The following is a 24,321-nucleotide window of genomic DNA, read 5'->3' as shown; positions in this document are numbered from 1 at the left end:
GCTCTCCTCTCTAGAGTCCTGAGGTAGCACGGGGAGCTGGCCAGATACCGGAGAGTTCCAGCAACCTCTGGGGAGTTCCCGTTTTATTGATTAGCCGCCATCCTCACTCTTCTGCCCCAGGAAAAGTGCTGACCCTCTGCTGCGCAGCCGCACAGGGCAGCAGACATCCCTCAAGCCCGCTCTTGGTCCCTGTCAGACTTCACCTCATTTAACCCCTGCATCCTCCTGCCCTGGGGGATGTAGAGACCAAGAGTTCACTACAGCAGGAGTTTTCAAAGTTGCCAAAATCGCAGCAACTTTATGGAAAAAGGAAAAAAGATGGTAACCTTTCATTGCGTTAATTGCGTAATGGTAGTGAGCGTTACTGACTTGGCTTGATGGCTAATTACAATAGCTGCTGTCTTTTATGTACTGGGCAGAGTGGTCTCTGTAATCCTTACAGCAATCCGGTGAGGTGGGAGTTACATCCTCTTTACTGAAGGGGACACCGAGGCTTGGAACGATGAGGCGGCCTGCTGTACTCACACAGGCGATCAGTAGCCAAGCAGCCCCCACTCCTGCCCCACCCATCTCTGAAGCCCACGCACGAGTAGCCAGATTGGAGAGACGGCCGATGCTGATGGGTCTCTCAACTCATAATTATCTGAAATCCGGGTTCTTTCTAGTGCTGATAGTCCTGGAACTGTTCACATTCAGGCCACGACTTTGTTACACCCGGGAAGAAAAATCAGCACGTGATGAGGACAGGAGTATGTTCACTACAAGAAAGGAACAGGCTGGGGTTTTGTTTTCTGTTTGTTTGTTTTTTAATTCATATGAACTTAAAACAAGGAGAATTACTGTCATTTCCCAGACACCTGATGTTTTAACTCTGCCTATGAAATACATCATTCTTTCCCAGCCAGCCCCAGAAAAGGAGCTGTTGGCTCTATGGCAGGCTGAATCCCAGAGTAGGCCCTGGGGATTTGGGGGTTCTGTGTGTAGAGATCAGAAAGGCCAGTTTTCCCTCAGGAAATGGGACGGGAATGGCTGGGGGAAGTCATCTCGGGTCAGGGGGAGAGTTGGTCAGAGCCCAGCCTGGGATGCCACCTTTTGCCCTGCCTGGCCTCTGGGCCAGGGGCCCTGGGCTGGGGACACAGAGCAGAGAGCAGATACAGGGCCTGCTTCCCTGAGCACAGCCCAGGAAGTGTGCGCGTTGTGTGCAAGCGCAGTGAACGCGCACACTGTCTCCCCGGTTCTGTGTGCCCCCTTGTCCACACCCACAGGCGCCCAGACAGGGGGCCTCTGGGTAGGTTTATTTTTCTTGGCTGCACTTTCGTCTCTCCTGTTGCCACGAAGGTTCCAGGCTCTCTCTGGGCGTGGTTTCTGACATCCAGGCCCTCTTTCTTCACTGTACACCTCCAGAACTTGGTTTTGTCCCTCCTGGACTTCCACCTCTGCCACCCCCGTCTTTCGCCTCTCTCCCTTACTAGGATTTCTTCCGGCAGATTTCTTCTGCCCCCCATCTCTGATCTGGCCTCTGCTCTCTCCAGCTCCTCCCACTTTTCCTAGATGGCTTGTTCACTTCATTCACTCATTCATTGGGCAGACAGTGGTTGCGACCAGCTGTGTGCTGGACCTGGGCCTGTCCCCAGGATCCCAGTGATGAACTGGAGATGGTCCCAGCCATTACAGGGCACTGCAGTTGCCCCAGACTGGGCACCATCAACAGAGCTGAGTTCAGGGCTCCCAGAGGAGCCTCGAGTCCTTCAACCCTACCCATGACCCCTGGGACCCAACGAGCCCAGGAAGAGATGCAGCTTAGGAAACCTGGGCTGTCACTTAGCAACTGTCTCCACCCCTTCCCCTCCCTGAACCCTGGAGCTGGGCCCAAGGGAATGAATGGGGAAGATGGGCCCAGGCTGTAAAGAGGCCACGTGGGGAGGCCCCAGCTGAGCAGAGCTGGGCCAGCACTTTCCTTTCTAAGGTTACCCAGCCTCTGAGGGTCATCCTGGGCTAAGTCTGACTATAAATACCGTGCTTCCTGAAGGGATTACCTGGGCTCCGCTTCCCCTGCCTGCACCCTCCTCGGCTGGGCTGATCCTTTTCTGGGCCTGCTGCTCTTTTGGGCCTCTTATCCCCCCCTGCCAGGTGCCATGCTTCAGCCACATCTCTCCAGCCCCCTGCAGCCCAGTTCTGACTGCCAGGGTGGAAGGGGAAGGGAGGGGAGACTGGAGTCTGCATCCTGGTCAAAGGGCCATTGCAGCCCAGGCTCTTGGAACGGGGAGGCCTTCTTCTGCTTGGAGCCTCATCTCCGCCACCAGCCAGAGCAAGCCCAGGCTTGTCACGTAATCAGTACTTCTGGGAAGAACACCACTAGCCCCATCCCTGGAGTAGGGACCTGGGGATGCAGCTTGGTAACCAAGTGTGGAAATAGAGCTTGGGGATTGCCGCAGGTATAAATAGGGTTGTCTCCTGGGCTGGGTGGACTGACTGTCCTGGGAAATCTCTGGTTCCCTTGGGTGGTCTCAGACTTGGTGTCACTTCACAGTGGCTCAGGTGTGCCAGTCCCCGAAGCCACAATAAGGATCTCTTGGGGGTCTGAGATCAACAAGCGAAGGGACTGCCTGACTTTTCCATTTCTCCTGCTTCCCCCTGCCTGCCCACTGCTGCTCTCAGCTGTGATTCCTCCACTGTGCTCCCAAGCCATTCACTATGCACTTGTCAGTTCCCTTTTCAACTCAGCAGACACTTGCTGAGAACCTGCACTGGGCCAGGGATATTCAGAGGGAAGCAGCCAAGCCCACTGTCCTTCCGTGGGTTCTTGAGAATCCCCTCTTGTGTAGTTATTCTGAATTAAGCAGTGTGAATCACACATGCACTCATAGATGCACTCCAGCTCTTTGCAAATTGGAAAGGATCTTTAGTGTCGTCTCTCCCACTCTCCTCGGGGTACCCTCCCTTGGGGGTGGTATCGCCAGACACCATTCATTATCCAGCCAAACCACAGCGTCCACCATCATTATCCTCCCCCAACCCAGACATCATGCCCTCTCACTCTCTTCCCTCTTTACCCTCTCAATCTGCTCTCAGCAGCAACTTTGGAGGCGATCCGTTGAACTAGCTGATGTTAAGGTGTGGACGCACGGGTCATTTTCACATCTGTTTGCTGTGCTCACAAGTGGGGTGTTTCAATCAGAATCAAGTACGTACCAGCCTAGCCCTACAATTCTGGCTCAGTGGGTCTGAGGTGGGCTCTGGGAAGCTGCCTTTTTAACCAGCACTTCAGGAGGTCCTAACACAAGTGGTGTTAAGGCAACTCTCAAGACCCCAGCTTTTGCGTCTAGTCAGAAACATACACTGTCTGCCCAGTTCCCTGCCAACCACGATCACCAGTGATTTTCATGAGCATTTCACTGTCCCTCCCCATACAGGTGTGTACCTTGATCTTTTGTTTTTTAAATCTCTCTTTTGTCAACTGCACTGGGGATAGGGACCATTTCTGTCACTCTGTCTTCGACCTGGAGCTTATCTAGGACAGGTGGAGACGTAAGCAGAGACCACTAGATGCTGCTGCTGCTGCTGAAACCAACAGAGCCTGCCTGGCTCTGAGCAGAGTCGTACAGAACTGCCGGCAACTGAAATCCTAGACGCTGTGGGCCTTGGGCTCTCAGGTCACCACCACCCTCAAACCCCACCCCTCAGCTCCCCAAACTTCCTACTTTTCTGTGGTTGCTCCTCAGAACTTAATGTACCCTTTTTCCTTGTTAACAACTTTCATCGTATTATTCTTATTACTAAAGTAATTTATGCTTATTGTTGGAAACCTGAAAAATAGAAGCAAAAAAAAAATTATTGGTAACTGCCAATCAGATATAACCAATGTTAACATTTTGGTGTAAATCCTTCCAGTCTTTTTAATGTATGTAATTTTACATACGTTTTTAGAAATAAAAGCCAGAGCTCAGAGCACTTGCTGTTCTCTAAACTTTTCTTCCACTGTATCACGACATTTCCCCACGTTACTCAGCCTCCTTCTGCCCCATCACAGAGTGGCTGTTAGGGGTGCACAGATGTTATATAGCCTTTCTCCTGTGCGTTTAGTTTATTTCTAGAAAACCACGCTGAGCGAAACAGCTTTGTAGATGAACGTTTGCTACACACACGTGATTGTTTTCTTAGAATACTTTCTTAGAAACTAAATCGCTGAGCCAAAGGGATGCACACTTTTAAGTTCTTTGGTATCATAGCAAATGCCCTCCAGAAAGTTTGTACCAATTTGTGCAGCACATAAAAGTATTCACACCCTTTCTACTGCCCAATATTTTTTGACTCAACTAACTATAAAACATCATTTTTTTAAGTAAATTAAATTTAAAATACTCACCATCCATTAGCTTTTATGTTTGGAGTAAAAGCTTCCTTTTCTGTTTTGTCTCTTATCTGTGCCTAAGATTGTAAGCATCAGTGTATAGGGATCTGGACATTTTGGCATGTCTCTTACGCGTGCTTGCCTTGGGCCTGGGGAACTGCTGGATGTTTTGTTTGACTCGCTGTGAAGGGAGCCCAGCCCCTGGCCCAGAGGTGCTGCACCTGCCCCCTGCTGGCGAAGAGGCGCAGTGACAGCTGAGAAGGCTGGGCTCCTGCTGCCCTTTCTTACCTCAGCCCTCCCCCTCCCCTCCACCCCACCCCATTCTAATATTTTCTAGTATTTTCAGCCTGAAAGGACCAGCGTGCAGGGTGAGGAACTTTTAAGCCCTTGTGCCTTGGGTGATGCAGGTGCAGTTAATACCTGAGGAGGCTCACCGGCATCGTGTCCCTCCTGGGGTGAGACAGCACAGACAGGAAAGCATGCTCTGTGTGGAGGGGAGGGGACTCTGAAGGCCAGGTATTCAAGCAAAGCACCCCTCAGCTACACGGGGCTCCCTGAGGTGACAGCTGTGAAAGGGGACCCCGTGGAGCTGTGTTTATATTAGAGAGTGAGAAGCACGCCTACACAGTTACACTTCAGGTGTCCCGAGGTCACCAGTCCAGCAACCCTGATTGTCAGGGACAGAACCAAAACCTGGCCATTTAAGTAAAGTGAGGTGGGACATCTGAGCAGGAACAACAGATATCCCAGAGCCTAGCCTCTTCTTTAGGAAGCCTTTCTTAGAACCAGATGCTCTCAATTTTGACAGTGCTGACAAAGCTTTCTCAGCCCTCAGCAGATTAGGGATGGCCCATTGGCTGGGCCTGACCTCTACCCAATAGGAGCAGCGGTTAGATGGAGACCAGTAAGAAGTGACATCTGGCAAAGAGGAAGGAGAAAGGAACTTTAGAGATCAGTTCAAGAAGTTAAAAAGCCCTGATGTCGGGTCCTTGAGTAGAGGGGCAGAGGAGCCACACCCCAGAGGTCCCGAGGGTGTCTCTGCATAATGCCTGTGAATCCTCCTGATGGGTCAGAGCTCTTGTTAGGGAGTCATCAATGCTAAAGGACCAAAGAGAAAAGGGGTCAGAAATCAGGAAGCAGAGCTACTTGACTGATCCAGGCAGAAACACCTCCAGGCCAAACCTCTGCAAAAGACACATGGGCAATCCTGTCATCTTCTGTTTCTGTCTTTCTGCCTCCTTTCTGTCATTCACACTTAAGCCTTTGATCCATCTGGCTTTGATTTTTGTGGCTGGCGTGAGGTAGGGATCCTGTTTCATGTTTTTCTATATGCAGAACCTGTAGTCCCAACACCATTTATCAATAGCCCATTGTAAAGAAAAATCCCCAGTGTTTCTCCTCTGCTGCTCACACAGAATACTTCTGATGACAGCTATGTGGGTGTTTTTCTCATACCCTGTTCATATTTTTCAGGCTCTCATTTCTAAAACTCGGTATTTCGTAATCTGTGTCTGACAAATCCCATATCTGCAGTCTTTGTGAGTCTGATTCTTTTGCCTGTTGTTTTTGCTGGCTCAGGCCCATATTGCCTTGTTTCTTTGTATGTTGTAATTAAAAAAAAAAACTATGACCTTATTATTTATTTTTCTTGGAACTTTATCTCGGGAATTGTTTGAGGCCTGGTTTAAAGTTGTTTTCCTACAAAGAGGATTTACATTTCCTTCTGCTAACCCAGGAACACTTTAGATTAAATGTCTGGCTTGAGAGTTTTCTGTCTGCACAGATAGTGGCAAACCCACAGGAGGGCCATTTGTGGATTTAGTCTGACCTGAGGTGGAACCCTCACTCTGTTACTTACTGTGTGACCTCAGGAAAGTCATTTAATCTCTTTGTGCCATCATCTGTGAAGTAGCAATAATAACACCTACTACCTAAAGCCATTGGAGGAGTGAAATGGGATGATGTATATAAGTAAAGTGCTTACACAGTTTTCTTTCACACAGTTGGTAGACAGTGAATGTCCTTCTCTTCCCCTGAGGAGCCCCGTCTTCTGCCCCAGCCTGTGGGGGAAGCGGCCCAGCTTTAGTTCTGCATCTCACCTATGATCTGAGTTATAACGGGAGCCAAGTGCTTTGGACGTTACTCCTGTGGCTCATTCCGCCTTCAGCTTTGAGATGACTGAGCTTCCTAAAGCCTTTGAGAGATGCTTCTGCCCTCAGTCTTGACTGTGGTCTGAAGTTGTATTGGAGGTCACTTGGAACTGGGTAACACGAATAATGACATTTAACAGAATTGTTTTCTTCTTCAGATGCTGCAGGGATTTTTTAGTTGGTTGGTTATGATTAAAAAAAAATTATTTGTAACTTTATGGTAGAACATTAATAATAAGACATTAAAAATGTTTATAATTTTTAATCATGGGAATATATGTGGACGGTAATATAAGTGTGAAATGAACAGAAAGTTGTATATTGGCATGAAAACATTTTATTTTATTTTTTTAAAATTTTATTTATTTATTTACTTTATTGGCTGCGTTGGGTCTTTGTTGCTGTGCGCGGGCTTTTCTCTAGTTGCAATGAGCAGGGGCTACTCTTCGTTGCGGTGCACAGGCTTCTCATTGTGGTGGCTTCTCTTGTTGCGGAGCACAGTCTGTAGGCGCATGGGCTTCAATAGTTGCCGCACATGGGCTTAGTAGTTGCAGCTCTCAGGCTCCAGAGTGCCGGCTCAGTAGTTGTGGTGCACAGGCTTAGTTGCTCCGAAGCATGTAGGATCTTCCCGGACCAAGGATCAAACCCGTGTCCCCTGCATTGGCAGGCGGATTCTTAACCACTGTGCCACCAAGGAAGTCCCAACATTTTAAATCCTTTTTAGAACAAGGAATATTTTAGAAGTAAATTGTATAATACGAAACCAACTCGATTGAGAAAAATGGGGGAAAGAAAGCTGGAAGGAAATATATCTAAGTGTCAGCAGTCGTTACTTCTGAATGTTGGAATTCTTGAGTAAGTTTTCCCCAATGGCAGCATGGTACAGACAGTGGTCTGAGGGTGGCCTTCTGAGTTAGAAAGCCTGGCATTAAATTGGCACCTGTGTGGCTTTAGACCAATGACAGCTCTCTGGGTCTTAAGTTTCCCCATCTGTGGGGTCGTTTTGAGGATCTAAAGTGCCTAGCCTGTGATCTGGCATAAGCTGGCTCTGTAAATGGTGGCAGTAAGTTTTTTGACACAGCTACATTCTTTCCAGAGTTTAAAAATACTGAGCACGTCCTACCTTACTAGCAAAGATAGAGGGTAAAATTAAGATTTAAACAGCAGCAGCAACAACACCAAAGGCAGTATATGCTTTGCTGACAGATGTGGTGTACACCCCCAGGTGGGGTGTGTACAGTTTCCAGACTCTTCCCTGACTCCATGAAAGGGCCTGGAGACCCAAATGCTCAGGAGCCACTGCAGTGAGGGCCGGGAGGCCGGGCTGGGAGAGGGCGGACCACGGTCCTGGCTCTCCAGATGCTGAGCTTCTCCCTTCTGTCCTGCCCAGGACGCAACGAGCCCCTGAAGAAGGAGCGGCTAAAGTGGAAGAGCGACTACCCGATGACTGACGGGCAGCTGCGGAGCAAGAGGGATGAGTTCTGGGACACGGCGCCTGCCTTCGAGGGCCGCAAGGAGATCTGGGATGCCCTCAAGGCTGCCGCCTACGCAGCCGAGGCCAACGACCACGAGCTGGCTCAGGCCATCCTGGACGGAGCCAGCATCACCTTGCCTCACGGTAAGCAGGCAGGGCGGGGCCTTTCCCCAACGGAGCAAGGGGCCATCAGGGTGGAGGAGAGCCAGTGGCCAGCCGCACGTCGGGAGCTTCCATCCAGGCTGGTGGGTGGCTGGTGTGGCTAGTCACTTGTTCATTCAAGCAGTCCTTATGAACATGGTCCAGGAGTGGGACACCAAGAAAAATGAGACAGTCCCTGCTTGCCTAACAAGGGCTTGGAAAGACACCAGCAAACCTCAGGGCAGTGTGATGAGAGCAAGCTGAAGATTGCTCGGAGTGCTTTGGGATCCCAGCACATGTGTTGAGTATTATTATGTACTGGGTACGGAGCTAGAAGCTTCTACTACATCATCTCATTTAATTTCATAACAGCCCCTGGAACTGTGTATAGCAGAGGATAACAGTGGAAACTCTATATAGAGTCAGAGACTGGGTTTTCACTGAGTGTCTGTTCCTAGCTGTGACCTTGAGCTTCTCAAATTTAAAGCCTCAGTGACTTGACAGTTATAAAGTGGGGATACCAACCTCATAGGGTGGCTGTTAGGATTCAGCAAGATACATTTAGTCCAGCCCTAGCACTTAGTAGGTGCTCAAGATATAGTAAATATATTACTACATGCAATACATTGTACAAGTAAGAAGATTGAGGCCCACTGGCTGTAAGTCATGAAGAGCAGGGCCTGTGCTATTTCTTTTGTGCTTGTAACCCTAGTACCCAGCACATATGTTCAGGAAGGAGTTGTTGAATGAACAAATGAAAAGTTAAGTCATTTGCTAGGGCTGAATGAGCTAGTACTTGGTGGAGCCAGAATGTCAGCCCAGGTCTTCCTGATTCTACCTCAAGCTCCCACCCGCTGTCCCAGGAAGACCTGACTGTAGGGTGGGTTTGGGGACTGTAGAGTGACCATGACAAGTGTATTAGTCTGCTCAGGCTGCTATAGCAAAATACTGCAGACTGGGTGGCTTATTAAACAACAGAAATTTAGTCCTGGAGTCTGAGAAGCCCAAGATCAAGGTGGGAGCTGATTTGGTTTTTAGTGAGAGCCTTCCTCCTGGCTTGTAGATGGCCACCTGCTCACTGTCTCTTTGTTGTAGGAGAAAAGAGAGAGCATGAGCTTTCTGGTGTCTCTTCTTATAAGGACACTAATCCTAACGGATCAGGGCCCCACCTATATGACCTCATTTAACCTTAATTACTCCCATATAGGCCCCTGTCTCCAAATATAGTAACGTTGTGGGGCTAGGGCTTCAATATATGAAACTGGTGGAGGGGACACACGCTAACCCATAGCAGTTGGTCCCCAAGCTGACTCTGACCACCCTACCTTTCCCACAGGCACCCTCTGTGAATGCTACGATGAGCTGGGCAATCGCTACCAGCTGCCCATCTACTGCCTGTCGCCACCCGTGAACCTGCTTCTGGAGCACACTGAGGAGGAGAGCCTGGAGCCCCCCGAGCCCACCCCCAGCGTGCGCCGAGAGTTCCCGCTGAAGGTGCGCCTCTCCACGGGCAAGGACGTGAGGCTCAGCGCCAGCCTGCCCGACACGGTGGGGCAGCTCAAGAGGCAGCTGCACACCCAGGAGGGCATTGAGCCATCCTGGCAGCGATGGTTCTTCTCCGGGAAGCTGCTCACAGACCGCACGCGGCTCCAGGAAACCAAGATCCAGAAAGATTTTGTCATCCAGGTCATCGTCAACCAGCCCCCGCCGCCCCAGGACTGAGGAGCCCACGGAGCCCTGGACAGAGAGGCCAGGGAAGGCCTCTGCAGGGCGGAGAGGCCTGCCGGCTGGAGCACTAGGCATCTCCGCCCTGCCGCTGCCTTGGAGAGCTGTTCTTTTCTTCGGGGGCGCCTCCCGCGTGTGGCTGCTGGGCGAGCCCCGAGGGGACCCTGCGTCCCGGGGACACCGTGGGCCGCCAGTGTCCAGCACCCAGGAAACAGCGTGCTGCCCCACACAGGCCTCGACAGCTTTGTCAGGGAAAAGGCAAACCAGGGCCCTCCACCTTGCCTCTCTCTGGCGTCCGGTTCGAGCCACAAGGGCCAGCCTGGAGGCCCCTGGAGCCCAGATCTGTCATCTGGTGCTGCCGGCTGTGCTCACTCCGGTGTTCTGCTCAGGGTCTGAAGCAGCTGCTGTCTCCCTCCCTTGCCCCTACCCCCTGACTCTGCCCTGGGCACAGTGCCAGTCCCCCAGAGGGGAGGGGACCACTCGTGAGCCCCAGGGGTGGGGAGCCTGAGGCCGGCCTCTGTCTCTCCCAGCCCCCAGCACAATTGGCAGAGATGAGGCGGTGGCCAGGTGGCTGTCGTGGCAGGGGTCTGCACAGGGCCATCTCCTGGCTGTAACCTCGGCGGTAGGGGGTCTGCAGCCTGGTCATGGCCCCACGGCAGGTCCCTGTGTACAGACATATCCGCATATTTATCAATAAAGCCTTTTGCTCCTTCCTTCTCTCTTGCCTGGCTTTGACTTTGGGTTCTCCTATAGCTCTGTGGAGCCCTGAAGCCAGTTCTGGGGTGGGAGCAGGTGGGTGTGTGGCCTCCTCAGCTGCTCTGGGTGCCACAGAGAGTACGGTGGAGCGAGCTGTGAACTGCTAGTGTTCGGATCTGTGCTCTCATGGGTCCTCAGGAAAAGCCACTTAACCTCCGAACCCACTTTGCTTATCTTTAAAGTGGAGGTGATGCCACCTGCCTCGCCTCCTCCCTCAGTTGCTGGCAGGATTAAGTGGGGTAACAGATGTGACCTCACTCTGAAAGTGAAGGCAGCATCTCGGGAAGGCGGCGTTAGTTACCTGCTGCTCTGCTCTTGCAGCACAAGCGTCTGGCTTCCGGCTCCAGCCCCTGAGCCAGGCCCTCAGGACTGAGGTGTGTGCGGATGTCCTGGAGATGCTGCACCCTTGGTGACATTAAAGCAAAATCTCTTGTAAATTTAGATGATGAGCTGGTGTCAGCTTGCCAGCAAGGGAACCATTAGGAAGAAGGAGCTGGGTCTTGTGCTTCCTTAGGGGAAAGTGCGCCTGTAAGCAGAGAGGGGAATCTTAAGCTTGTTTAGCTAAGGGCAGGCCACGGGAGTGTCACAGAACCACAGGGCTGTGGCCTCACTGGTTCAGTGGCAGGTTACAGCTAGGTCATGGTGACCCAGGGCTCGCTCCCACAGTTCCAGGTGTGGAACTGGGCGATACAGGTCTGCTTTTTTTCCACTTGGGAGTGTTTTTCTTTCTCAGTGAGCATGACCACCGGTCAGAGTGGCCTGACCAGGAAACCGGGGAGGGAAGGATGATCGTTCAGAGCTGGTGTCTTTATCAGCGGGGCTTGGCACTGCATTCCAGCCCTTGCAGTGGCTCTTGAAGCAAGACCCTGTAAGTCCCGCAGAGGCCCCCTGAGACAGACAGATGGGTGAGGTTTGTCAGGGACAAATGGACTTGCAGCCAAATGCAGCGATGCTTCACTAGGGGGCACTGTGGGACCCCAGAGAGGCAAGGGCCTGCTTGAGCAGCAGGCAAAGAAGGAGGCAGCTGCCCTTGCCCCCACCTACCGCCTGGCACTCCAGTCCAGGCGAGGCAGAGCCTGCCCCTCCCCAGAGCAAGCAGGGCCTGTTCTCAGGACAGCCTGGGGATGCAGGCCTATATCTTAGGTCCCCACATTTGGCCTTTAGGTTCCGTCACTGGCACTGGCTGAGCAGGGTTTCCAGGTGTCCAGCAGGTGGCACTGCCATCAGGGCTAAGAGCAGCCAGCAGGTCCTTTGTGCAGCCCAGCTGCCTGTCTGAGGCCCAGCTGGGCCTAAGCACTCAGGGCAGAGGCTGGGCAGGCTCCTTCCTGCAGTCCCTGCTCTCGGGGCACTGGGCTCTCGGCTCCAGTAGGCCAGGGGTTTGGGGGGCAACTGTCCCTGCCTCCTCCTGCTCCTTGGGGCTGCCTGGGGTGAAGGTGACAGGTGGGGGAGGCAGGTGGAGAATTGGGCCGGTGAGCTCATGGCAAAGGCGCCTAGCAGGGCGGGGGTGGGTGCCCTGGCATATAAAGCCCCCGGGGCCCTGTGGCCTGCAGAGGCGGGTTGTGAACGGCACCATGGCGGACTCCGAGGAGGTGCAGAGGGCCACGGCGCTCATCGAGGAGCGGCTGGCGCAGGAGGAGGAGAATGAGGTAGGGCAGGGGTGGGGGCCCAAGGGGGTCCTGAGGAGACCCAGCTCTGCTGTCAAGGGAAGGAAGAGCCTGGCTTCCATACCTGGCAGGAAGGAGGACAGGTGTCCCCAAGGGTCCAGCTGGCTCTATTCCAGGGTGCTCCTGAGAGGGCGTTGCTGGCAGAGGGAGATGGAGGCTTCAGCCCCCAAATCTGAGAGACAGTGGAGTAGGCCAGCCAAGCTGGGTTCCCTAAGACCCTGTCCACTCACCTGGGCCTCAAGATGACAGACTGAGCTACACAGATGCTGCCTGGTGGTATGAAACCCTGAGATCCCCCAGCTGCTGGGTGGGAGGCTGGGACAGGAAAATCTCCAGTGTTTTGTCCCTGAAGAAGGATAAAGACTGGGAGCAGAGTGAGAAAGGGATGCTGGGAAAGGAAGCATGGGTTTTCTAGGACCACGAGCCACACCTGCGAGGCCTCTGAGCTTGGGGCTCTGGGCAATCGCATTCTCTCTGGAATAAAGAAGTGAGGGAGGAGGGTGCGGGCTGGTTCTACTCTTCACTTTATTGAAAAATATTTGACCTAGAGTCTACTCTGCCAAGTGCCTGGTGCTGGGAGAAGTGAGAGGCTCAGTAAGCTCAGCCCTTGCCTCCTCTTTACCAACCCCGTGTTCATTTTAGCCGACACTTGTCAGGTGCACGGTCAACTAAGAAAGAAGGCAGAGCGGAAAAAGGGCAAAACAGAGGTGTAACTCAGAAGCGAAGGAGCACAGAGGGTTGGTGAGTCATGCCGACCGTGGGCCCTCGAGGACTGCTCTGTGGACAGGCAGGCATTTGAGTCGGACCTTCAAGGATGGTGAGTGGAGATCAGGATGGGAGGGTATTCCAGGCTAAGGAAACAACAGGTGCTAAAGTTGAGGTGAGTGGAAGCGTGACTATCAGGAGAGAGTCGGGCAGTAGGGGCTGAGGCTGAGAAGGCAGGGCACAAACCAGACAGCGAGGGCCACGTGAAAGAGACTTATTCTGTGGGCAGTGGGGAGCCACTGCATGTTGCTGAGTGAGGCACAGTGGTGCCGTCTGACCTGTTTCAGGAAGGCAGCTGTGACCGCCCCGAGAAGGACATGGAGGGGGGAAGACTGGCCCTAACAGGAATGGGAGGGAGGGGATAAATCGGTTGCAGAGGTAGGCTCCATTCAAAACAGCAAGAGTGACTGGATGGGGCGAGGAAGTGGGAAGGATCAGGACTCCAGTGGAAGAAGAGATGAGGACTAGGGAGGGGAGGGCAGGTTTGCTGGGGAAGAGCTTGGACTGAGCCTGCTGAGTCCCAGCCGGGGCATCCCTGGATCTCCAGGAATGCCATTTCTTGCTCCTCCAAGGGCATGTGCACCAGGGCCAGGCAGATGAGTCATGCCACTGGGCCATTGCTGGAGTGCTGCCACTGGACACAGAGACCTTCAGCAAGGGGACTCGGAGCAGTCTCCATCCATTCATTCATCCAACAAATGCAGTGGCAGGGCTCTCAAGACCCTGGGTGCCTCCTACATGCCAGGCCCTGTGCTATGCATTGGACAGGCATTCTCTCATTTCCTCCGTGCAACCACCTATGAAGTAAGGTGGATGTTTTGCTGGGTTGTGTTTCACCAGCAAACACCCAATTCAATAAACATTTCTTGAGCAACTACTGTATGCCAGCGCACTGAGACAAATCTGAAGAGAGAGGCTACAGAGTCTGGGTAAGGCGTGGCCAGGCCTTCAACTCCCCAGTTGTTCCCACCAGGCCCCAGCCCAGCAGCTGTCTTAGAGGAGAGCCTCTGTCCAGCCTGCACCCCCTTCCTGGGGTGGTTGGGGAAGGAGAGCCTCAGAGACCAGCCCAGGGGCTGGGGCTCTGTTGTGGGGACCTTACTGGGCTAGGTCATCACTGAGGACTTGGAGGTGTGCAGAGCTGCTGAGCTCACCTGCCACCATCCATTAACTCATTGATTCATTTATTCTCCAAACATTTGCTGAGCACCTACTATGGGCTAGCTCTTGTCATCTGTGCTGGGGATGCCAAGATGATTAAGACCAAGCCCACCCTCTAGATGCTCCAGGAGCCCAGCCAGGATTCCACATGCAGTAGTAGCTGAAGCCCAAGGTGATCTTGTCCTTGGGTGAAGGTGCAGTGTTTCAGCCAAGGCCAGCACTGGGGAGACCTCAAACCACGTAAGCCTGACATGGAAGAGAGGTGCCAGTGGACAAAAGAACATTAGAAATAAAGACCTGGAAAATCAGCCCTCAAAACACCCTTGAAGAGTATAACACTGGAGCTCAATGGGGAATGCAAAAGGCAGCTGAGAGCTCTGTAAGGGAGACCATTCCTCCCCAGCTGCCACGCAGACTCAGAACCCTCCAACCTGGGCGAATGTTCCCGCACACGGGGACTTCAGAGACGGGGCACCAGCACTTCACACAGAGTGTTTTCCTTTAGAAGAGAGGAGGTGGCCACAAGGAGGTAGTCCAGGCAAGTCGGAGCTACAAATGGGGAGGAGACTTGGACGGAGTTTATTACAACGAGAATAAGGTTAATACTTAGAGTTCCCATCAAGCTGAGAGCTGTGGAGCTGTGGGTCCCACCCCTCAGGTTCCCAGAGAGCAACAGTTTCCATACTCTAGGATTTCACGAATCAGTAAAATCTGAGGGTAAGAAGTTGGTAACTGACAGAGTTGCCAAATTTTTGTACTGTCAGGTAGGCGCATAAAAAACCTATCAGCTCTTATCACAATTATTTCATCAAAGTGAATTTTAAATGTCAAAAAGGAAAAAACAAAAACCTCAGTGCTTGAAAAAACGGAATATATTTAATTTCATGAAAACTCACTCCAGTAGCCCTTAATCCTGTTTTGCTGGGGACCCGGGGCAGTCAATATGCAGGTGTTTGAACTGGGGTGGGGTTGAGGCTGAGGTGGGGAGCCCAGCTCTGACCTGGGGCCCTCCTGGAGCAGACAGGAGTGGGGCACATGAAGGGCTGTGAGGTCTCACAGGAGGAGGTCCTTGGGGGGGTTCCTTGAATTCGTTGTGGGGAGGCTATCTGGCCCCCCGGTGCTGCAGGCAGGCCCCGGAACCTGTCCTCTCCTTGGTTCACCAGAAGCTCCGAGGAAGCACCCATCAGAAGTTGCCCATGGAGATGCTGGTGTTGGAGGATGAGAAGCACCACAGGCCTCAGAGTCCGTCCTTACAAAAGGTTAAGGTAAGTGCTAGGAGAATCCCATATCTGCACTCAGGAGACAGGCCAGGCCTTTACAGCCTTGCTCCTCCTGCTGCAGCCCACGAACCAGCGGCTCAGCAGCCCCCGGGGAGATGTTAGCCATGCAGCATCTCGGCCACACCCCTTACTTGTGAAGGGGAGCAGAATATGCCACCCCCAAAGATACCACTTTGGCATATTGATTATTTTAAATTAAAGTTATTTGAGAAAAAGTCAGAGCAAGAAGGACACTCTGAGCCTCCTTTGTCCCCCTAAAAGCAGGAAATAAATCTCCCATGTGAAGTTACCCTCCCTATATCAGGAAAGTGGAAAGCTTCCTTATCGCTAGATAAGGGAATTCAGGGCTGAGAAGGTTATATAAACAAACCTTGTTTTTTCTTCACTAATTAGCTCCTCCAAACCCAAACACCTTTGTCTTTTCAACACTTTGCAAATTTATTGTTTCGTTGTCTAAAATGTATAAATGCTGCATGCTTTGGCTACTTCTTTGAGTCTCATATTTTTATGGACTACCATACATATGAAATTAAATTTGTTTTTATCCTTTTAATCGATCTTACATCCATTTAATTACTAGACCAGCCAAAGAATCTAGACGTGAAGGGGGGGAGGGAAGTTTTCCTCCCCACACCTGCTATGTCAGCATCTGCACGTGCACAAGATCCCAGGGGACTCATTTTGGAAGCGGCAGGGATGGGGCAGTCATACCACAGGGCGTGAGGCAGGCGTTAATGGGCTGGGGAGGCTGTGTGCGCTGACAGGGGAGACCCCCATGCTGGTAAGAGGAAAGCAGAGTGTCTGCACCACGTGTGGAGGACGATCCTGTAGGACGCGCGTCTGAAAGGGCATCAACTGAGCTATGATAGAAGTTACCTCTGGGAGAGAAGGACTTTCTCTTCAGAGCTTTTATGTTTCTGTATTACTTTTATGACCACAGGCACACACAGAGAGAGAGCAAGGGAGGGAGGAAGGGATGGAGGGAGAGAACTGCATGAAGAGATGAGAATTCAGACCCTGTTCTGGAGACCTAGGCTGGGAACTGCCCCTGAGATTTCCTCATCAACTCCCCACCCTTTGTGGCGCCTTGAAGCTGGGCAGCTCCCAGGCAGCCCCCTCAAGCCTGCCTTGCCCTCGGATCTGAGGCATCTGTGTCTCAGTCTCATCGGCTTCACCTAGTCCGAGGCGGCAGAGCTAGACCTGGATTCTTTCTCCCTTGAGAGGATCTCCCTGTGCTCCACGTCCAGCTTAGCTCCGAGGTCCCCAAACCCCACACTCTGTGCCCCAGCGTGGGGCGTGATGGGCTGTCCCCACGCAGGGCCAAGAGCGCGTGCGTAAGACATCCCTAGACCTGCGGAGGGAGATCATCGACGTAGGCGGAATCCAGAACCTCATCCAGCTGCGCAAGAAACGCAAGCAGAAGAAGCGCGAAGCTCTGGCCGCCTCTCAGGAGCCACCGCCAGAGCCGGAGGAGATCGTAAGGGTCCTGGGGAGGACACCTGCGTGGGCAGGGGGAGCCGGGGGAGGTGGGGGATGGCTCAGATCGCGGCGGCGCAGCCCCCCGTGACTACCTTCGTGCCCTCCAGACCGGCCCTGTGGAGGCGGAGACATTCCTGAAAGCGGCGGTGGAAGGGAAGATGAAGGTCATTGAGAAGTTCTTGGCCGATGGGGGTTCCCCCAACACCTGCGATCAGGTGATGCTCCTACTGGGTCCTGCACCTTTGCAGGCCTCCCTCTCAGAGCCGCCACCCCCAGCCCGCCCACCTGTGGATTGTTTGAGAACAGAGTGTCCTTTGGGAGGGAGATGCCCCCTTCCCCACACAGGAGTTTTTCTAAATCATGAGGCCCTTTCCAACTTGAACCACCTACAGAGTAATTAATACCTGGATTTTTAGGGGAAAAAAAAGAGGAGTGGAATCAAGTACAGAGTCCAAGGCCAGGGGATTTGGGCTCGAATCCCACCTGCACCACTCCCTAGTTCTGTGACCTGTGGCTAAGCCTGTCACCTCTCCGTGCCTGTTTCCTCCTTTGTAAAACTGCCTCCTCCCCTCAGAGCACGTTATGGGGATCGAATAGAATATTAGTGCTTCAATATGTATTTACTGAATTAAAAAAACTATTAAAGCACATGCTGGGATATAATATTTTGTGTTGTATTTCATCATACTTTTAAAAATTATTTTTATCTTATCATGCTAAAATATGTATAACACAAAACATGCCATATATAATTTTAAGCGTACAACTCGATGGCGTTAATTACATTTATAATGTTGTGCACCCATCCCAATTTTCAGAATGTTTCTATCACCCATCATACTCCTTTTTGTTTTCCCTGGAACTGCCTCTTTCATACTTTGTAGGGTGCTCCCTCGAGATCATATCCTGGGATTGAGCAAATTAGTGGTCCCCCCCTTCAGCCTGCATTATTGTAGGTTAGACTGCATGTCCTTTCCACTCTCTAGAGTCCAGAGTTTTAATCCTCTTGGTCTACCTAAGCCTCTCCTGCCCCTGAGCGTTGTGCTAGGCGCTAGGAGCACAAAAACAAAAAGACAAGGGTTGACAGTAGCTGGGAGACTGATGCACAACGGGATCGTTAGGCCAGGGAAAGATATGCCCTCTGGCCTGAGTGTTTCAAGAGACCAAAGCAGAAAGCCAACTGCATTGGAAAGGAAGTTCATTTCCTCCTCGAGTCAGTAATCAGGGTGCATCTGCCCATCGTGGCTCTGGGCGAGGCACTCAGGGGAAATAGTCAAGTAAGACTCAGCCTACCTTCAACTGTCTATCATGGGGGAGGGTTGTCTCGGCCCCTGGGACAGCTGTGGCCTAGAAGTTTCAAGGAGATAATGACACCTGAGCAGCATCTTGATGGAGTTGCAAGAACTCATCAAGGACTCACCGGGAGTATGTGCAGGATGGGCATTTGGGCACAGGCAACAGCTTGTGTGCTTGAGGGAGAGTGAGAAGGTCAGAGCCCCCAGTGCACAGGAGGCCTCCAAGGCTGGTCCAGATAGAGCATGAAGGAGCTGGCAGAACATGGACGATATGGGGACCTGCCACAAGGGTCAGAATTGGGCTGGGAGAAGGCCTGGGCTCAACTTGGGTGGATGATGGGCTCGGGCCTGGGGCCAGAGGTTAGGCCCTGACAATTTCTCTGGGGACAGTTCCACCGGACAGCACTGCACCGAGCTTCCCTGGAGGGCCACGTGGAGATCCTGGAGAAGCTTCTAGACAGTGGAGCCACTGTGGACTTCCAAGATCGGGTGAGCAAGAGGGCAGGTATGGGATGAGGGGCAGGAGGTGGGTCCCACACTCATAGACTGCCTATCCTTACAAACCTCCAACCTGGGACATAAACAAGCTGCCTTGGGGGCCAGGCTCCACCTCTAGTGGGTTGTATGACCTTGGGCGGGCCCCACGTCCTCCTCCGAGCCACCTCTGTAAATCTGGCTTGGAATAGATGGACCGTGAGGGTTCTTTGGCTCCACTCCATCCATTGCCCAGCCACTGGAGTGGCCCTATCCATCCCCAGACCCTTCCCTTGGATATCTCCCTGCCCTCTTGGCTGGGGTCCTTTCCCCTAGGGTACTTTCTTCCCTGAAGCTCTGTAATTAGGCCCTACTCTTCCTTTCTAGCTGGATTGCACAGCCATGCATTGGGCCTGCCGTGGGGGCCATTTGGAGGTGGTGAAACTTCTGCAGAGCCGAGGAGCAGACACCAATGTGAGGGATAAGGTGAGGAAATAATGCTCACGGTGGGGTAGCAGGGCGGAGGGGTGGGGTGGAGGGGAGAAGCAAAGGGTGGAAAAGCAGAGAGCAGGAGGGTAGTGATCTAGTCTGGTTTCTACAGTGGCTGCAGGGCCCAGGGATGGGTCCTTGCCATCAACTGCAGGCCCTTGGAGACCACCATCTGGGAATGGGAGCAGGACAAGCAGAGGAGAGGGGAGGAGAAGAGATCCACTGTCTTGGTGGCTGTGGGACCACCCAAAGATGCAGGATTTGTTCACCATGCAGTCGTTCATCAACTTTCTGTCTGTCCATCCATCCATCCACCCATTTATTCATCTGTTCACTTATTTATTTATCCACCATTTTTAATTGACTCAATCCTTTTTATGTAACTTTGAGCAAGTGACAGCCTCTGAGCCTCTGTTGCTCATCTATAAAATGTCTTGCAGAGTTCTTGTACAGATTGTATGGGAAAATGTATGTATATTAATTATTTATTGAACATAAGGCTAATGTTTTGTAAGCTTTGGCCATGTACGTCACATAGTCATCTCTCAATAAATGGCATCTATTATAATTATTTTAAAAGGGCAGAGGGAGACTCCAGAAGCGAAAGTAAAGGCATCTACAACGCCCAGTTATAGTCCCGGTTGAGGGACAGCTATTTTTCAGCTTTTCTGGAGGAATGCGAAGTCCTCTTTCCTTAAGACAAATGAGCATTCCAAAAGGTTTGGGCTACCTGACCATTACCATTGACACCAAGAAACCTCTTGTATATGAGAAGTAACTTTCTCTTTGGTTCAAGATGTTGGATGATCCAATTTTCAACAGAACTGCTCTTTAAATCAGTTCCATTTAGGCTTTTCGGTAGGAAATGTGATAAAGCAGGCAGTGAACCCTTGGAAAATGAAGAACTGCTGAATAACTTACTTACTATGGGAGTAGATGTTGACATGGCAAAGAAGTGACAGCCTGGAGTTTTTAATAGGGCAAGTGTTAATGAGCAGGACCTGAAGACATTCCTTCTGCCTAAAGGAGCTGGCAAAGAAGTGATCGCTAGCTTCATATCCAGATATCCACGAGCCATAACACGCACACCTGAAAGCCTTTCCAATAGGTGGGATCTGTGGAGAAGAACTGTGACATCAGACCTTGAAACTGTAAATATTTTGGAACGTTCTCCTGAATCCTTTTTTCGGTCCGATAACAACCAAAACCTAGAGAATAACATAGAGTTCCTCTACTCAGCTGGATTGACCCGTAAATGCCTTTGTCGACTGTTAACCAGGGCCCCACGTACCTTCTCCAAGAGTCTTGATCCGAATAAACAGATGGTTGAATTTTTGCAGGAAGTCTGTTTGTCTTTGGGTCACAATGATCCCAAGGATTTTGTCAGGAAGATAATTTTTAAAAACGCTTTCATCTTAATTCAGAGCACCAAACAGGCAAAAACTGATATTGAATTTTTACAGTCAACTTTCAGTTTGAACAATGAGGAACTGCTTGTTCTGATACGTGGTTCAGGAGCTAAAATCCTAGACCTTTCCAATGACTGTATGAAAAGAAACTACACAAATATCAAAGAAAAACTGTTTTCTCTTGGGTGTGTTGCAGAAGAGATACAGAAGTTTGTTTTAAGCTATCCAGGTGTGATCTTCTTGGGAGAGAACAAGGTTAATGATAAAAATCTATGGAGACTGCTTCATAGAAGAAAAAAATTAGCATTTAACAGAATTGAAAATCCTTGGATTTGGGATTCAAGCATAAGTACTTTAAAAAGTTGATTCAAAGAATTGGTAAATGCTGGCTATAACCTGAATATATCAAACATCGGTCTTCTGTCTTGGAGTCAAAAAAGATATAACGCTAAATTGAAAAAGTTAAACGTTGGACAGAACGTTGTTGCGGGGAATTAAGCAAAAGTCAGTCTTGTAGTGATATAATTTCATTTTGAATTTGGACCTTTCAAAACGGACAGGTTTGTTTTCTTAACCACATATACATATATTATGTTCCTTGGGATATTTTATTTTAAAGGTTCATAAAAACTCATGGTCCGTATGCCCAAGTATAGTCTTCCCAGCTACCTTTTCTGTAGTTTGAATTAGTACAACATACAATTTTATGATATAGGCTGTGGCTGTTGTATGAATGGTAGTTGCTGAGTGCTACAGCAGAACATGTGTAGAAAGAAAGTACAAAATAAGCTTGTTTGGTTTCTCTTCAGATTTAAAAACTGACAGATTCATTCAGATAGTTCTATTTCCTATCATGGTTTTGAATGGCAGCCTATTCCTCCTGTTAGTCTATGTATCTAATTATGGTTCATCTTCAAAATAGAATGTCAATAAAAATATGACAACAGGAAGGAATTTTTCATCCCAAATTCTATGTACTCTATTTAAGTAATTAGTATGCCCCACCACTCCTCCAATGTGGGCTCAATTTACTATGGGTATATCCTGATTTCTTTGAAGATAAAGACAACTCTGATAGGCAGAATAATGGTTACCCAAAGATACCAATGTCTTAATTCCCAGCACCTGTGGAGATGTTTCGTTACATTATAAGAGGCCTTTGCAAATGTGGTTAAGGACCTTAATTTGAAGTCCTGAGTTGGGGAGGTTATCCCGGATTATCTGGGTGGGCCCAGTATAATCGTAAGGGTCCTTAAAAGTGGAAGAGGGAGGTAAAAGAAGAGGTCAGAGTGATGTGATGTAAGAAGGACCTGACCCACTTTTACTGGCTTTGAAGGAGGAAGGGGACATGAACCAAGGAATGCAGGTGGCCTCTAGAAGATGGAAAAGGCAAGGAAGCATTCTCCCTTAGTGCCTCAGAAAGGAACACAGCCATGCGGAGACCTGAATTTAGCCCCTTGAGACCCAAGTCAAACTTCAGACCTATAGAACCAGGAGATAATAAACGTGTGTTGTTTTAAGCACAATTTGTGATCATTTGTTACAGCAGCAAATAGACTAATATAACAACTAAACAGATGATTGGTTGCATGTTAGGTGAAGAAGTGTGCCTTTAATATCATATCTGTATTTCTTCCTCTTATACTTTTTTTGTCTATCTACCTTTCTGGAATGGCTAATAAGTTGGTGTTTGTAAATGCCTCTAAACGTGTGGGTAAAAAAACTAGAGGTAAGTAATAAAATCTAAGTAAAAGAATCCTTTTGCCAAATAAATAAATAAATAAATAAATAAATAAAAGGGCAGAGGAATGAGCAGTTGCTCGCCTCCAGGCGAGGGGGGACTCATAGAATGTTTCCCAGAGGAAGCGGCATGTGACGCCTTAGAGTTAGAGCATCAGACAGGGTGACGGGAAATTGCAGCGTTCCCTGCCCCTCGGTGGGCGAGGAATAGGCGGGAGTTAAGACCGCCCCTCCCAGAGGTACCACAGTGCAGGCGCCTGCAGCCGGCACCTCTTGCTTCCTCCCCACCCAGCTGCTGAGCACCGCGCTGCACGTGGCAGTCCGGACGGGGCAGCTGGAAATCGTGGAACACTTTCTGTCCCTGGGCATGGACATCAATGCCAAAGACAGGGTGAGTGTCCGGGTTCCCGCACGCAGCCCCACTACAGGGGACTCCCTCTGCCCCCTGAGGGCTCCCACATGCCCTCATGGGCCACGCTGAGTGTCACACTGGCTCTAGGAAGGGGACAGCGCCCTGCACGACGCCGTGAGGCTCAACCGCTACAAAATCATCAAACTGCTGCTCCTGCACGGGGCTGACATGATGAGCAAGAACCTGGTAAGCTCCCTCCTTTCCCTCACTAGTAAACAATGTGCACGGCTCTCCGAGGGCCTGCACTGGGCTCTCGGAGGAAGTACAGACCTGAGCCCCGCCTGCCCTTGGCGCACTCTCACAGTGAAGGGTTTCCCTGGGTCCCTGGGGATTGGGGGCCCACCCAGTTTCCCAACTCGCTCTATGCTTTTCTATGTCCAGAAAACCTACGTGCAGAAAACAGCCAGGAGGGACAGTAAGAAGACTTCCCAAAGGCCCGCAAATAGATCACAGCGGGTCCTAATGTTCAGGCTTAGAGAGGCCAAAATCGTGGAGGGACAGAGCTGGAGGGAAGCTAAGCACTTGGTCAGCACGATTGTCCCTAGCACCCCGTGTTGGCTCCCATGGTCTTCCAGTTCCTTTAGGCTCCTGGGTCCCCCCTTCTAAGCTCCCTTTGGGGCCCAGAGCAATCAGAAAAGGGAGGAGAATTGCATAAGGGGGGATCTTGATTCAAGCAAGGGTGAGGGGGTTCAATATAGGGGTAGGGGATTAAGAGGTACACACTGTTATGTACAATCTAGGCTACAAGGATACATGGTACAACACAGGGAATACAGCCAATCCTTCATAATAACTGTAAGTGGAGTATAACCTTTAAAAGCTGTGAATCACTGTATGGTACACCTGTAACTTATATAATATCGTACAGCAACTAAACTTCAATTTTTTTTTTTTTTAAAAAACCTAACTATAGGAAAGAAAAAGAAAGGCTGAGGGGATAGTGGGAAAGTTAGGAAGATAAAGGGAAGGCGTAATTGAGGGCTTCTCAACCTCGGCATTATTCACGTTTTGGACTGAAAAATTCTTTGTTGTGGGGGGACTGTCCTGTGCATGACGGCAGGTTTGAGCAGCGTCCCTGGCCCCTACTCAAGGTTCCAGCCGTACCCTGACACCCCAGCTGTCGCACAAAACTGTCTCCAGACGTTGCCTTTGCTCCCAGTTGGGAACCACTGGTGTAGGTGAGGGCACCTCCTGGCACAGACTTCTGAACCGTGACCAGACCTCCTCTTGGTTCCCCCAGGCAGGAAAGACCCCCACGGACCTGGTGCAGCTGTGGCAGGCTGACACCCGGCACGCTCTGGAGCACCCCGAGCCGGGGTCCGAGCAGAACGGGCTGGAGGGGCCTGCCGAGAGTGGGCGCGAGGCCCCCCCGCCTGAGCCGGCCCCGTAAATGCCTGTCCCAGCCCGGCAGACACCTGGCCAGTCCCCTGCGTCGTAAGCGTGGCCCCCAGAGGTGAGGACTATGCCATCCCTCTGCACACGCCCCGGGAGCACCCACAAGCTGCCGCAATAAAAAAAAAAAGTCATTTTTGCTCTGTGTGATGTTCATTTTTATTTGT

At 50.9% G+C, this 24,321-nt stretch overlaps 2 protein-coding genes and 1 pseudogene across 3 annotated transcripts in view; all 3 read left to right on the top strand.

The window, feature by feature from the left end:
• UBTD1 (ubiquitin domain containing 1) overlaps positions 1-10,553 on the top strand; it is a 53,058-nt gene extending 42,505 nt beyond the window's left edge. For both annotated transcript variants that reach the window (XM_057734508.1, XM_057734507.1), the window contains exons 2-3: positions 7,892-8,119; positions 9,453-10,553. In XM_057734508.1, the coding sequence (XP_057590491.1) occupies positions 7,945-8,119; positions 9,453-9,838 (561 nt within the window). In that variant the 5' untranslated portion in view covers positions 7,892-7,944 and the 3' untranslated portion in view covers positions 9,839-10,553. The remainder of the gene's footprint in view (positions 1-7,891; positions 8,120-9,452) is intronic.
• A 1,506-nt stretch (positions 10,554-12,059) lies between these two features.
• ANKRD2 (ankyrin repeat domain 2) lies at positions 12,060-24,293 on the top strand. The gene is given in 10 exon segments (XM_057737400.1): positions 12,060-12,152; positions 12,154-12,243; positions 15,348-15,449; positions 16,783-16,941; positions 17,051-17,158; positions 18,629-18,727; positions 19,100-19,198; positions 22,643-22,741; positions 22,850-22,948; positions 24,003-24,293. Coding segments are annotated over 10 exon segments (1,083 nt in total). The 5' UTR covers positions 12,060-12,074; the 3' UTR covers positions 24,153-24,293.
• Positions 19,795-21,598, top strand: LOC130854507 (transcription termination factor 1, mitochondrial-like; annotated as a pseudogene).
• Positions 24,294-24,321: the final 28 nt, after the last annotated feature.

The sequence above is a fragment of the Hippopotamus amphibius genome, chromosome 5, assembly GCF_030028045.1.
Source record: "Hippopotamus amphibius kiboko isolate mHipAmp2 chromosome 5, mHipAmp2.hap2, whole genome shotgun sequence".
In the NCBI taxonomy this organism is placed as follows: Eukaryota; Metazoa; Chordata; class Mammalia; order Artiodactyla; family Hippopotamidae; genus Hippopotamus; species Hippopotamus amphibius.
The sequence above is the reverse complement of the archived record's forward strand: the minus strand, read 5'-3'. Positions and strand labels throughout refer to the sequence as shown.